Source organism: Sciurus carolinensis, chromosome 18, assembly GCF_902686445.1.
Source record: "Sciurus carolinensis chromosome 18, mSciCar1.2, whole genome shotgun sequence".
NCBI lineage: Eukaryota > Metazoa > Chordata > Mammalia > Rodentia > Sciuridae > Sciurus > Sciurus carolinensis.
The window spans coordinates 32046654-32061413 of record NC_062230.1 but is presented as its reverse complement, the minus strand read 5'-3'; the positions used below and the strand labels follow the sequence as shown (position 1 = coordinate 32061413).

At 53.3% G+C, this 14760-nt stretch overlaps 1 protein-coding gene across 3 annotated transcripts in view; it reads left to right on the top strand.

The window, feature by feature from the left end:
• Snx29 (sorting nexin 29) overlaps positions 1-14760 on the top strand; it is a 394118-nt gene that overhangs the window by 341192 nt on the left and 38166 nt on the right. For all 3 annotated transcript variants that reach the window (XM_047532903.1, XM_047532904.1, XM_047532905.1), the window contains one exon: positions 5961-6101. In XM_047532903.1, the coding sequence (XP_047388859.1) occupies positions 5961-6101 (141 nt within the window). The remainder of the gene's footprint in view (positions 1-5960; positions 6102-14760) is intronic.

Sequence of the window (14760 nt, the reverse complement as noted above, 5' to 3'; positions counted from 1 at the left end):
TGAACACTCTCCTGCCTTCCCAGCAAAATCTAAATTCCATGCAGAATACCAGGGCCACAAATGGAGCAGCCAGCGTCTGGCAAATGAGTGTCTCCCGCAGTCATGTGGCCGGGAGGGTGTAATGTGCATGACTCAAATGCCCAGACTGCTCCATGTGACTGCAGGATGAAGTCACATTTCCTTTTACATTCTCCAAATGTGACCACTGGAGCCCCCGGCAGCTTGATTGCCGGAAATTAGTTCCCATCAAAGTGGCTCCAGCTATTTCTGGGCTCCCCAGGGGCTGTCTCACGTGTCCTGGGGGACCTGCCCTTTATGAGTCTCTCTGTGACCCCTGTTGCTACCACCCAAGTTGAAGATGACTCTCATTAGGATGTCGGGCTCCTGGACTCCGCTGCCCACCAGTGGTCACTGTCACTCTGTCATGGAAAGGGGTCAGGAGTGTGGTGTTTTCTCCTCTTTGCTCTTCGAGCCCAAATGTAGCTGCTAAGCCTCTGCTTCCCGGCACTATCCGGAATCCCTGCCCATCATCTCTCATTTTAATTTTTAAAATTTTAGAATATTTAATTGACAAATAAAGATTGCAGATGCTCAAAGCTGTAATAACACCAAGCTTTGATATATGTCCACATTATGTAATGAGTACCAGAGTCCCATGCCCGTGGCCACCCATAGCTGAGTGAGTGTGTGTGCGCGTGTGTGTGGTGGGAGCAGGGACACTTAAATCGTCTCTCTGACCACGTGTCTAGTATATAACGCAGTATTACTAACTCTAGGCACTGAGCTGTCCCTTAGATCCCCAGAACTTACAGTGAGCAAGGTTTTGTCCCCTGACCAGTGTCCTCGCCCAGCCCGCCTGCCTCAGCCCCCGGTCCCCTGTGCTTGCTGCTGTGAGCTGGACCCTTGGTGTCCATGGGGAACTGAGCTCGTACAGCGTTTATCTTCCTGTGTCTGACTCACTTCACTGAACGCAGCACCCTCCAGGTGTGCCCCGTTGTCACAAGGGTCAGGGTGCCCACGTCCCACTGCTGTGTGTGCCTGTGTTCTTCTCTCTTTGGTCGTCGTCTTGTGCCAGGCCAAACACGTCTGCTCACCTAACCTCCCTGCTTGCTGGCCTCGCCCAGTGAAAGAACCTTGCCCCTCCCTGCAGCTCTGGTCCCCACTGGAAATCACGTCCACGTGTGAGTATTGATGCCAGTCCGGGTGTTCCCTGAGCTCCCGGGGGACAGGATCTCGCAAGGTTTGCTCTCCACGGTAGCTCCGGGGGCAGCCCTGAGCTTGGCACAGAAGGGGCCACCTGGTGGTGACCTTGAAGAGGCAGCACCCGTTCTGATGGAGGAAAGAGGCTGACTTGAGTAGGTCTTGAAGGAGAAGCACAGACCTGAACCTGCAGGCCAGCTCTGGGCACCTCCGAAACCCCTGAAATGCAAGCAGTCAGGCGGGAAGGGTGGCCCTCGGGTACCACCGACCCAGCCGCTGTGAGAAGCATCTGATGGGTGTGGCACGTCCAGGGCCTGCAGAGCCTGGGTGGGCGCACAGCCATCAGCTGTGCACTGAGGTGCGGCCCTGGATGAAGGGTCTGCTCATCAGCATGGATGATGGCAGCCCCACTGGCCCAGGTAAAGCAGAGACCACGCGGGCCATTCCACTTCTACGCCCTTGTTCTATACCCTCCTCTCAAAGACCCAGGGGACTGTGCTGGCAGTTCTTTGTAAATAACGAGTTTCCTCTTTTCCTTGCCTGCCTCGTTTACATAACCCAGTGAACTGAAAAGTCATTTTTCTTTGGCTAAGTTCTTCATCTTATTCTCAGCATTTGGCTGCAATAATATGACTCCATCAGCGTGGTCATCCAGTAATTCAGGCATTTTGTCCTCGCACTGAGGACACTTATAGTTAATAACACATGAAGCCGTTTCATTAAGAGGAAAGTTTTGCTAGGATACATTAACACAGGCCGCGAACCAAAACACAAATCATTTCACTCTTTGGCTATTAAGGAAGCAAAATGAATTAGGAACCTCAAGCCATTTGTAAAAGAACCTTTGTCATCCTGATGTCATCAGACTGCCTTTGCACTTACCGGTCCTCATAAAGGGCGTTCTGGAGTTCACAGCGCACTGGCTCTCAGGTGGGGACGGTGTGGCATCGCCTGGGGGCCCAGTTCTGGCTTCTGCTCCCTCCCGGTGACATTGGGCACGTTTCTTAGTTACCCTTTGACACAGGGTTAAGGCATATGAAACTGCAGGGATCTGGAAACTGTCTGGCATACGAAAGGTCCTACTAAGTGGTGTGCCACTGTCCCTAAGTCCAAGAAAGTGCCAATTCTCTTTCACTCTGAATATTACAGCATGCACAACAAAGTGGCTCCAAGGGGCGGGTTTCGCCTGATGCAGAGTTTGCACGAGGTTGGGAATGGAAAGGGGGTGTCGTATGCTCAGCAAGCGGGGAAGCCGGCTGTTTGGGTTCTAAGCCAGCGGCATGTAAAGAAGCATTTATTTGTGACTTCTTGCCACATTTACCTGGCTGGGTTTCTCCCTGGGGTCTGATCCTTGCAGAGGCTTACAGCGTCCGTCAGGCATCTCCTACGAGCCCCTCCGCCTAAAACCACTCTGGTCCAGGACTCTGGATGCTTGTGTAAAGGGGCTGTAGAAATACCCCGCCAGCCTGCAGCCAGGCAGAGGGCACGCGGCTCGCTCTGGGTTGGAAGCCTGAGTGGTGCTATCGGCTGAGCTCTTGAAAGCCCCCTGCCGAAACTGTCCCGAGCTCCGCTGTGGAGTTTTCTGTGGGCAGAGGGGCTGCTCAGGGGCCCCAGCCACACCCTGCACTTTCTGTTTGTGTTTCCTCGCCTGCCTGGCATTCGACAATTAATTAGGCATGGTAATTACCTACTTTAATTTCGTGATTGCACATCCTATAATTACCCCTAATTCTGTAATAGGGAAGTTCATGTACACAAAGGCAGCGGATGATGGAGGTGACAGGGGTTGCTGTATGAGCAGCTGCCATTGCTGCCTGCCAGGCATGGCGGCCACCCAGGGGTGCTGGCCTTGTCCCCATTCTACAGATGGAGAAGCCGAGTCTCCAGGTGGGGTAACGTCCCCAAGACCACAGCCAGGAAGGCGGAGGGCTGGGGAGCCAGGCCTTTCCCCTGTGCAGCCCAGGACTGGGGGCCCTGCCACAGGCTTTTGTGAAAGAGCTTGGCACACCTGGACCTAGAACTGGACTTGCACTCCCAGCAAGCTCTGACCCCGTCCTACCGAAGGGAAGCGTTTCCCTGAGGCGCTGTCCACGCAGGAGCTGGTTTGCTGATGAGCTAAGGTTTTTGCCCCTGACCCCCTTGACTACCTCCTCACGTCGTTACAGGCATCCCGAGGGCCTTTCTTCCCCATGGAAAAGAAATCTCAAGGCTTGAACTTGCTCTTAAACGGGAGAAGAGAGGATTTGCCCTGGCCCCTGATCGCAGATGTCACCCTCCTCTTTTATTCTTTTCCTAACTCAAGGAGATTAGACTTGAAGTGGCTTTTTATTGCTCATGTTAAAAGGGAACTTGGTGTCGGAAGAGGTTGACTCCTTTTATCCCTCCAAGGAATTATCTTTACCGCTCAAGCAGAGGGAACTGGAGCCAATCAAATTTAATTTGGATGGGGGAGCCCTTTAAAGGAAATAAAAATAAATAAACCAGGTTAACAATTTAGAGTATGAACTCTTTCGGGTCTTCACTGAGGTAAGCCTTTGACTGGTTAAGTGTGGTTCAAGGACAAATGCAAGTTTCCCGGTTTGGGATGCTAAAGCGCTGCTGTTGAGGCTCAGGTGATTCTGGGTGAGCCGAATGGCATTAGCTTGGATCTGAAGGGGAGGTGTGCCGAGCAGGTGAGGTTGGAGGCTCTGGTAGCAAGGAGACCTCCTGAGGTCACGTGGTCTGCCCGGGGCGGGCTCCTGATCCTGCGGGCGACCTGCACTGCTGGCTTCAGGTCCCTGGGACCTCTGTGAGCTGGACGCTGTGGTGGAAAGCACAGGCAGCTTGGTTCACCTCCTTTCTCTCCCAGCTGCCTGGGCAGGTGACATGGCCTCCTTGAGCCTGGGTCCTTGGCAGGAAGGGGGTGATCCGGCACTACCTTGGGGACTGCCTCGAGGGTGCCTGCCTGCAGTGACGCCATCGCGTCCCCCTCACTATCTAATGGCCTCCAGGTAAATTGGTGCCAGAAATTCCCACTGGCCCCTTCTCACCCTCCAGAAGGCCTTGGGCTCAAGATGCTGACAGAGCCCTGGACTGCGAAAGACCAGAATCCACTCTGCCCCCAGCCCCCACCACCTGTGTCCCCAGGCGCTGTCCCCTGTCCTGGCAGAGCTACTCTCAGGCCACTGAGCTCAGAAGAAAAAGGCCCCAGGAATGGTTTTACTGATGCTGAAAATTGAATTTTCCCAAAGCAAGCCTGAAGGCCAGGCCTCCCTGGCTCCTCTCAGGGAAAAGCGGGTGGGGTGGTGATTGGGTGGGGCCCAGCGTGGCCCAGCGTGGCCCAGCGTCACCTGGAGTTTACCCACGAGAGAGCTCAGGGGACCAGCACTCGAGGGCTTTCGAGAACACAGACCATCCGGTCCAACCCCTGCCTTTTATAGGGAGGGAACATATTTCCATTTATCTTAATAGGCGGCAGCCAAAGCCACATTGAGTAGGACCGGTCTATTTGGAAAGGAGCAGAAGCATCAGCTCCTGTGTCCTAGAAGTGTCATGTCTTTTAATGAGGTCTAGGGTCACATGGGCTGTTTTGGTGACTGTCTTGCATTTTGCATTTTGTACTCAGCTTGCGGTGCTGAAACCCTCCTCCGTTCCACAGGCCTCTGCTGGGCCGTGTCCTCCCATGTCGTTAGGACCTGACACTGAGCTTTAGAATTTCACCACATTGGATTAGTCAGATCCCTCAGGCCAGTTGAGAGCACTTGGTGTCTGTCACCTGTATGTTTACTGTCCCTCTTAGCTTGGGGCTTCTATAAATTTGATAAGCCTCCTGTTTCTCCACGTTAACTCCACTGGAAACTTCTACCCGTTAATTGAAATTCTTTGGTATAAGCCTTCCTTCCTTTGTTCACAGGAATATGGTGAGAGACCCTGTCCAAAGTTCAAGGACATAATGTCTACCTTTGGGGATTATAGGTGGCTTTCACCTAGAGGCATAATTCATCAATCACATTAGAGATGCCTGTTTTTATGGCTAAAGACATTTTAACATGCATATTGACATTCACTGATTGCAAATTACAGCAGCCATTTTTCACTGGGGATTTTGCTCCCTGGGCTGTTCTGGACACGTGTAATTTCTTAGTGCATTGATCTCTCTGGGACGCGGTTGCTGTGTATCCCTGGAAAGCGCTGGGGCCAATAAAAGCTGGTGAGGGAGCCCTCGTGTTTTGTGCCCCCTTGGCTCTCTCTGGAGAGTTACAACTTAATTAAAATAAAGGAGATTTAAGTCCCAGTGTGCTTATCCCATCTGAATGTGACCTTCCCTCTGAGCGGTTGCTCAGATCCCAACTGTGATGTCTTTCCCAAATCCAATTCCAGCGCGTGTGCGGGGTGGTCCACGTGGCCCCTGGCAGAGCCACATTTCTGGGAGACCGGCCACCCTCAGCTGGATTGTGCAGATGGGAAGAGGGTGGCCAGCGAGGTGGACCAGCTGCTCCCCAGCAGCCTGTTGGTGCAGCAGCACCACAGGACGACGTGGTCGTGTCCCTGCTCCTAACCGCCGGGGTCTCCGCTGCTGCTGGGAAGTGGCACGGTGCACGTCCTGCTTGTGGCCTGCCCTTCGTGTGCCTGTTTGTTCAGCAGCACCACCGGGGCCCTGCTCTGGGGCAGGCACGGGTGGCGCAGGGCAGACGCGGCCCTGCTGCAGCAGAGCTGGTGTCCTGGGTGGAGCCTTGTGACGTCGGGCTGTGAGGAGTCACGTTCTCTCGCTCTCCTCGCAGGTCTACATCCGGATAAAGGACGACGAGTGGAACGTCTACCGGCGGTACACGGAGTTCCGGGGTCTGCACCACCAGCTGCAGGGCAGGTTCCCGCAGGTGCGGGCCTACAGCTTCCCGCCCAAGAAGGCCATCGGCAACAAGGTACCGCCCTCTGCCGCCTGAAAGCATGCTTTCAAAGAGAGACGGCTGAAATGAGGAAAATAGAGAGCGAGGCCGCAGGCTCCCCCCAGCAGCCACCGCCGTCCTCCTGGTCCAGTGTTGCTCTGGAGGGCGGCGGTGGGGGCGGACTCTTCCAGGAAGGACCAAGGGCAGACGCGTTTGGCTCTGTGACCACACGTGTCTGCGGACAGGCCTCCCCTCTGCCAGTGTGGCGTGACGCTTGGACAGTGTGGACATCCAGGTGGCAGCTGGGTTTGGCCTGTGGGTCCAGCGTTTGGCCACTGTCCTGGACCCAGTTCCCATGCAGCGAGCGCTTGCTGGGATAGGTCACCCCCTCGGGAGGGCAGCGGTGTGTGCGTCCTGGCTTGCTTCAGGGTGTTGGTCCCAGTGCCCCGAGGGGAGGCGCCCAAGGCCCGCTGTAGAGGGGAACGCGCTGGTGCAGCAGGATCTCCTGAGCACCTGTTCTTGTCACCCCGTGAGGGCCGGCACTGGAGAGCGTGGCTGGGCCTGGGGTGGAGCCTGTCCGTTGCCTGCTGCAGCCAGCTGGCATCGGTGCCACGTCCTGTTAGCTTGGCTGCCTCCCGTCCCATTCGGATTTAGCCGCTCCAGAGTGGGGTTGGGGGCCCCCCAGGGCTTCAGGTCTGCAGCTGAGCTGGAGCGCCCGCCCAGCCGGGAGGAGGTGCAGGCGCTTCAGCCGTTTCAGCACGTTAGACGGCTGGGCAGGGACGGTCCAGTCCCACAAGTGGAGCCATGGCCCTCCTCAGGAAAGGAGCTGGGCCCGCACAGGTCCGATCCTCGGCCACTGGTGGGTTTCCAGGCGTGGCCTCCACCTGGCTGCGTCAGCGTGCCTGGGAGCTCAGCGGACATGATGACTTGCACGTTTTTTCTTTCTTTTCTTCTTGTGCTGCTGGGGTCAAACAGGGCGTTACACACACTGGGCCTCCTCTGAGCTACACCCCCAGTTAGAGGTGCACAATCTTTGGCTCCACCCCAGACCCACTGCCTCCCAGCTCTGGGCTGAGACCAGCCTGCGGGTGATGCTGATGCGGGAGGCAGCCAGAGACCACTGTCCTGTCACGTTGCGGAAGTGTGGGGCAGGATCGGGCGGGTGGATTTCCCAGCGTCTCTCTCCAGAGGACCTTGCCAAGGTTTCCTTGAACCTTTGTCACAGAGCAAGAGTTTCTATGACCCACTGCCAGCACTTGGAATTCCACAGGGACAACCACAGTTGACTTGCTCATGGATTTCTGTTGAAGTGTTAGCAATCTGACCACCTAGAGGTCTGTCGGATTTCAGTAGGAAAGGTTTTAAAGCAGGTTTTCTCAGACTGAGAATAAATCTATCCTTCATTTTTCTGTTGAAGAACAAACAGTGGAATTGAACCCAAACACAGAAAACTTGTTCATAGCAAGGAGCACTATAATTCTTTTGCAAAGAGGAGAGAAATTACATATTGATTTAACCTAATGACTTGCAGGCTCATACAAAACTTGGGACCCATCCAGAATGTCTTAAACTGTCATCAAACAGAAGTCAGCCTAAATAGCACCTTACCGTTGTGATTTTGCTTGTGAAGAGGTCTTCCTGCCACCCTCCTCAGTGAGCGTGGCCTGTCTGCATGTGGCTACGGCGCTGCTCTAGCACAAGGCTGCAGAGGGCTTCAGATGGTGAAAGGTCTTGTGTCGCGTATGAGCTTCCTTCTGCTGCTGTAACAAATCACCACAAATGCAGGGGCCTAAAGCGACAGACTCATGTCTTACAGCCGCAGAGGTCAGAAGTCCAGAATGGGTCTGATGGGGCTAAGATCAGGGCATTGGCAGGGAGGGTTCCTTCTGCGGCCCAGGAGAGTCTCTGGCTGATCTGCAGTTTGGCTCTTGGCCCTCTGCTATCTTCCAGGACAGCAGTCAGGTCACTGTGACTTCTGCCTATGTCCTTGTGGTCACATCTACTTCTCTGCTCTGACCTCCTTGTGATCACGGTGAGCCCTTCCAGATGATCCGGATCAACTCCCACCTCAGGACCCTTCTTTCAGCCCTGGCTGCTAAATCCCTATTGCCAGGGAACATGCTGGGGAGGAGGCTGGAGGCTTCCTCGGGGCGTCCTTCAGCCTGCCACTCACTGCTCACAGCTGACCCCATACCTCCCCAAGCCCTGCAGTTACACCAGACTTGTTTAAAATAAAACAAGCCCACCATGGACACCAGAGAGTGGGGATCAAGTTGAGTGAGATGAAGCTCAGGCCTGGAGCAGGAGGGTGCTTCTGGAGTTCAGCGGTCTAGGAGGAAAGCAAGGTGTGCTTGGCCTGTCCTGTGTGGGCTGGGGACCGTGAGAGGGCACCCCTTTGCAGAGGGCCTTCCAGGGCCTCCTGCCTGCTGTCCATCCTCCAGGCCAGAGAGGACTCGTCCCTGCGGATCCTGGGACTGACCTTCCCGCAGTGGACTTTTCTCTGTGAAGCCTGGGTCACTGGAGTAGTGGCTCCCTGCGCCCCAATAACTATCTGCAAATAAGTGAGCTCAGGGAGGCGAGGTGCCCGGTGGCCCGGCCCCCTGATAACAGCCTTGTACAGTGCACTGGCTGATTAGTGACCAGGTTTACCATCCCATTCCCTGTGAATGGGGAGGATCTAAGCCGTCCGGGCCGCAGCCTCGTGTCCAGCCTGGGCAGCCCTTTCCTCGTTGCTGGCTGGTGGGATGGTGATGTGCTGTGGCCTCTCTCCCTCTGCATCTGAGCTGTTGTACCCACTTCCCTTGAGTCCACTTGGGCTGTTGCCAGGACATCCAGCGATTCTTCCAGGTCTCAGGGAGATCGAGTCAGGATGCAGGACGTTTAGTGCCCAACAGAGGCCACGGACGAACTCGGTTTAGGTCAGCCTTGGGCAGCCTGACTGGGCCTAATGGCTCAGGATGCCTGCTTTGAGGCCCAGAGGGCACAGTGTCTACAGGGCCTTGATTCTGAATTGGCCCAGAAAGTACAGCCGCATCAGAATCTTTTCTTTGAATTGCTTCGGGGATGACTCATGGTCTGCGTGGGCCATAGGGTGGGCATCAGGCCTCTGGGTTGAGTGGATCTCGCACACCTTGTACCCTGAGCACGGCCTGATAACAGACTACAGAATCCAGGGACCCGAACATTATTCAAGGAAATGCTCGGCGCAGGTTGGCCTTTCCTGGGTGTCAGATGAACGTCCTTCCAGCCTGGGTCTGTGTATTTCCCCCAGCGTGCCATGTCTGCCAGGTGCAGAATTAAAATGTGATCCGGACCCCAATTCAAACCCATTTTTAGTTGATAAAATGAGTGCATCATGTGGTTTGTGACTCAGCACTCTCTTTATCATCGAGTGTCTGTTGCCGTGGACGCCAGGTGTGTGTTTAAATGTGAATACACAGATCCCCAGAGCATCCGGAGGTACCCTGTCCTGGAACACATAGCACCCCAGGCCGTGTTAAAGTAGTTGGCCCGAGTGTGCGTCCACCAGTCCACCACGTCTGTTCCTCACAGCTCAATTAAGACGCAACAGATATCCAGCATATTCAAATTACTCCTTAACTCGTTGTCACAGATGTGGGACTTCCGTCAGTCAGGATAGGCTTGGAGAGGCTGAGGTAACAAACAGGTCCAGAATCTTGGTGATCTAAACAGACAAAAGTTTCTGGCTTATGTTCCACATTCATGGTGGCCAGAGTCTGCTCACCACGTCGGGGTCCAGGCTGCCGGAGCTCCACCTCAGGAATGTGGCCATGACAGTGATCCAGGTGGGGAGGGACCACCAGGCAACAGCTCCTGGAGCTCCTCCTGGAAGTAATACTCCTCTCATATTTCACTGGCTGAAGCAGTTATGTGGCCACATCTAATAGGAGAGGAACAAAGAGTTCACCTCTGCCCTGTGCCGAGGGAGGACCAGAATCCTTCGGGGATTTTTTGTTGTTGTTTTGTTGTTTTGGTTTTTTTTTTAGTAGCCTTTATAAAAATTGTTTTATTCTTTTTAGATACACATGACAGTAGAGTATATTTTGACATATTATACATGCATGGAGTATAACTTATTCTAATTAAGATCTCATTCTTGTGGTGGTACATGATGTGGAGTTTCACATATGTATTCACAGTGTATTTATATATGAACATAGGAAAGTTATGTCTGATTCATTCCTCTGTTTTTCCTATTCCCATGCCCCCTTCCTTCCCTTCATTCCCCTTTGTCTAATCCAGTAAATTTTTATCTGCCTCCCCCATTGTTAGTTAGCATCCACATACCAGAAAGAACATTTGACCTTTGGTTTTTGGGGATTGGTTTATATTGCTTAGCATGATAGTCTCCAGTTCCATCCATTTACTGGCAAATGCCATAGTTTCATTCTTCTTTATGGCTGAGTAATATTCCATTGTGTATATATACCACATTTTCTTTATCTATTCATCTGTTGAAGGGCATCTACATTGGTTCCATAGCTTAATTATTATGAATTGAACTACTATAAACATTGATGTGGTTGTGTCATTGTAGTATGCTGATTTTAAGTCCTTTGGGTAAATACTGAGGAGCAGGATAACTGGGTCAAATGGTGGTTCCATTCCATGTTTTCTGAGGAATCTCACTGCTTTCCAGAGTGCTTGTACCAATTTGCAGTCCCACTAGCAATTGTGAGTGTGCCTTTTTCCCCACATCCTCACCAACACCTCTTGTTACTTGTTAATTGCTATTCTGACTGGAGTGAGATGGAATCTTGGTGTAGTTTTAATTTGCACTTCTCTAATTGCTAGAGGTTTTGAACATTTTTTCACGTATTTGTTGACCATTCATATTTCTTCTTCTGTGAAGTGCCTGTTCCATTCCTTTGCCCATTTATTGATTATTTTGTGAGTGTGTGTGTGTGTGTGTGTGTGTTAAGTTTTTTGAGTTCTTTATATATCCTGGACACTAATGCTCTATCTGAAGTGCAGGTGGCAAAGATTTTTTTCCTTTCTGTAGGCTCTCCTTGTTCTTGGTTGTTACCTTTGCTGCGAAGAAGCTTTTTAGTTTGATATAATTCCATTTATTCTTTTCTTAAAAAATGTTATTTTTTTTTATACCTTCATTTTATTTATTTTTATGTGGTGTTGAGGCTCGAGCCCAGTGCCTCACATATGCTAGGCAAGTGCTCCACCACTGAACTACAACCCTAAGCCCCATTTATTGATTCTTAATTTTACTTCTTGTGCTTTGGGAGTCTTGTTGAGGAAGTCTGTTCCTAAGCCAACATGATGTATATTTGGGCCTACTTTTTCTCCTATTAGGCCCAGGGTCTCTGACCTAATACCTAGGTTCTTGGTCTACTTTAAGTTGGTTTTTGTGCAGGGTGAGAGATAGGGTCTAATTTCATTTTATTACATATGGATTTCAAGTTTTCCCAGCAACATTTTGTTGAAGAGTCTATCTTCTCTCCAATGTATGTTTATGGTGCCTTTGTCTAGTATAAGATAACCATATTAATGTGGATTTGTCTCTGTGTCTTCTATTCTGTTCCATTGGTCTACATGTCTGTTTTGGTACCAATACCATGCCATTTTTGTTACTATAGCTCTGCAGTATAGTTTAAGGTCTGGCATTGTGATGCCTCCTGCTTCACTTTTCTTGCTAAGGATTGCTTTGGCTATTCTGGGTTTCTTATTTTTCCTAATGAGTTCCATGACTACTTTTTCTATTTCTATGAAGGACATCATTGGAATTTTAATGGGAATCACATCAAATCTCTACAGCGTTTTTGGTAGTCTGGCCATTTTGGCAATATTAATTCTGCCCATCCAAGAACATGGGAGATCTTTCCATCTTCTAAGGCCTTCTTCAATTTCTTTCTTTAGTGAGAACCAGAATCTCTATAGTTGGCTTTCACGATCCCCATGGAGCATGGCTTTCAAAGAGTCTCAGTTCATCTGCTTGCCTACCTCCTGCCTGGATCATTGCAACCCTCTGTCACCCTGGTGCTGGCCCCTGCTGTGGCTGCCTTTCTTCTCCTGCCTTCTGATGATCAATTTCCTATGCTGTAGCCAAAGTGAAGTTTGCACAACACAAATCGAATTGTGTCACTGTACACTGAAACCTCCACCAGCATCCGTGGTACTTACAATGGGGACTCCTTACTGTGGTCTTTGAGGTGTCGGAAATGTATCCCACCTTGCTCTGCCACTTCATCTTGTGCCCACCCTCCCTCTCCATCCAGCCCACTGCCCCCTGCAAGACTTCCACATGGTTCCCACCTCAGGGCCTTTGCACCTGCTGATCCCTCTGCCAGGATATCTCCTCTGGTTCTTCAGCGCCAACTCAGATTCCTGCTCCAGAGAGAGGCCTTTCCAAGCCTCAGTACTCATGCTGCCCGCAGCCACTCTCTCGCCCATCCATCTCTCTGCCTTAGTTTTCTTCCCAGCTTGTACCATTATTTGAAGGGACTTCTTCACGTACTCACGTGTTTTCTGTTCCTCTCTCTGGTGTGGGGCCCGTGAAGCAGGGCCTGGTCTGTTTGTGCACTGCCCTGTCTGCTCCTGGAAGAGGACCTGACATAATGAGATCCCCGTGGCCTGAACTAATGAATAATGAACAGAAACGGAATGGAAATTTTTGCCTGTTTTCCTCTTCCCTTGACTGGGTCTCACACAAGTTCCAAAAATCTGAATTCCAGAAGTGAGTAGGAAACTTCCAGGGTGACCCAGGGGGTGGCTCCCACTCTGCATTTGGCTGAATGCCTCTTGCAGGATGGGCCAGAGGCGGGCAGCTTTTGGAGACGGGAAGGTGGCTCCGACGGCCCACAGGAGCCTACCGGCGGCTCTGGGTCCAGACGGGCTCTGCGGGCACAGGTGAGGGCTCGTCCTTGGAGGATGTTGCTGAAAGCCTCCATTATGGCTCAGTGAGCAAATGAGCGTCAAGAGACTGTCATTCCTTCCTCGAATAATAGATGCGGACTCTGAAGTTCATCTGGCATTAAGACGAGGCAAATCGCTTTCCCCGGAGCTGCAGATAATTCAACTTGTTGGAGAAATTATGCATTAAAATCCTCATTTAAAAACACACCACCAGGCATGGTGGGGGAGCGACGGGTGTGTGCTGAGCCCTGGAAGGCTGCTCTGGTGCTGCGGGGTTCAGTGCTCGGGCGGCGGGCACGCACAGGACCCCACGACTGACCAGCGCTTGCACTCGGGGAACATGCCCAGAGCCAGGGCGTGCGCCGGCCTGGGGAGACTGGCGGCTAGGTATGGGGTCTGTGCTCAGAAGTCAGGCGCGGGGAGAATGGCAGGCAGGTCAGTCCCCAGGCACCGTGGCAGTCAGAGGAAGGGCCTGCTGCAGTCTGGGAGGCTGAGGAGAGGCCGGGGGCCTGCTGTCCACCCCTGCCCCCAGCTCCTGAGGCTCCTGTGGCCCAAGCCCACAGCTTCCAGCAACGTAGTTGCTTTCCTGCTGCTCAGGAGCCACCGTCCCCGGGGCTCCCCAGGGTGGAACCACAGGGAAGGTCCTGTCCCTCGGAGCCTCGAGGAGGTTGCCTCCCCTTTCCTTCCCGCACTTCTGGCCCGACGCTTCTCAGCAAAGGGAACCTAGCCATGGGTTCCCAGGACCAGAGCCCCAGCCTCCCTCTGGGAGAGGCGTAGGTGAGCACCCCTCGCCCAGTTGGTGGGCACTTACCCTGACTCTAAGTCCACTCCTCCTGGGTGGAGCCAGGTGCCATGGCCTCCCCGCCCTGCTGAGCCCCCTCTTCCCCACCCGTCTCCCTCCCATCTCCTCATGGTCCACCCCAGGCTTCTGCCAACTTTCCAGGTAACGCTGTGGGGAGACGGCCCTCATCCACCCATTCACCTCTCGTGGGTTCCTCAGCGGGACTTGGCCAGCTCCGGGTGCAGGCTGTGGGAGGGACTGAGGGTCGGAGCAGGAGGGACAAGGCTTCCTGCGGCTGTGCTGGCCCAGTGGCCTGGGCCTGGGCCCGTTTCCCCTTCTAGGTTCCAGGAATAGTCCTGGCCTTCTAGTGCTGTTTTGGGGAAGACCAAAGGTGGTGACACCCGGGAGGTGCTGAGGACAGTGTCTGGCACGTGAGGGCTGTTTCCTGGGTGTTAGATGAAGAGGAGCGGGGGACGGGTGGATGGAGCACTTGGACACGGAGGGGCACCCCCTGACCTGGGCAGCGGGCCCTGGGGACCCTCGCACCTGTCTGTGGAGTCACCCGGTGCCGCTCCTGTGTGGGGGTCACGGACACCGGGGTTGGGGTTTATTTACTCATCACGCAGCGCTTTTCAGCTCCTTGTCAGGTGGCTTGTAGGCGAGGGGATGAGGGTTCCAGGGCAGTAAGCGTCCGCCCCGGGCCCAGGCGCTCTCAGTGCCGGACTAGGAGTCAGGCCCAGCGGCCACCGCACCCCTGCCTCCTGGTGGAGACGCCCTTCAACCCACACCCACCTCTGGGAGCTGGTGATGCACAAAGGCAGTTCCTGTAGGTGTCTCTGTGGAGCTGCAGAACCTCGGGGGATTGTTCCAGAAACTCCCCTCTGTGAAGACAGCCTCAAGGTATCGCAGTGCCCCACACAGGGAAGACGGAGGGAGCTCAGCACCACCGGAACTGCAGGTTTCTGATGGATGGAGCCGCAGATGCAGTGCCTTCCTTTAGGACCCTGCCAGCCACTGTGTAAAAGT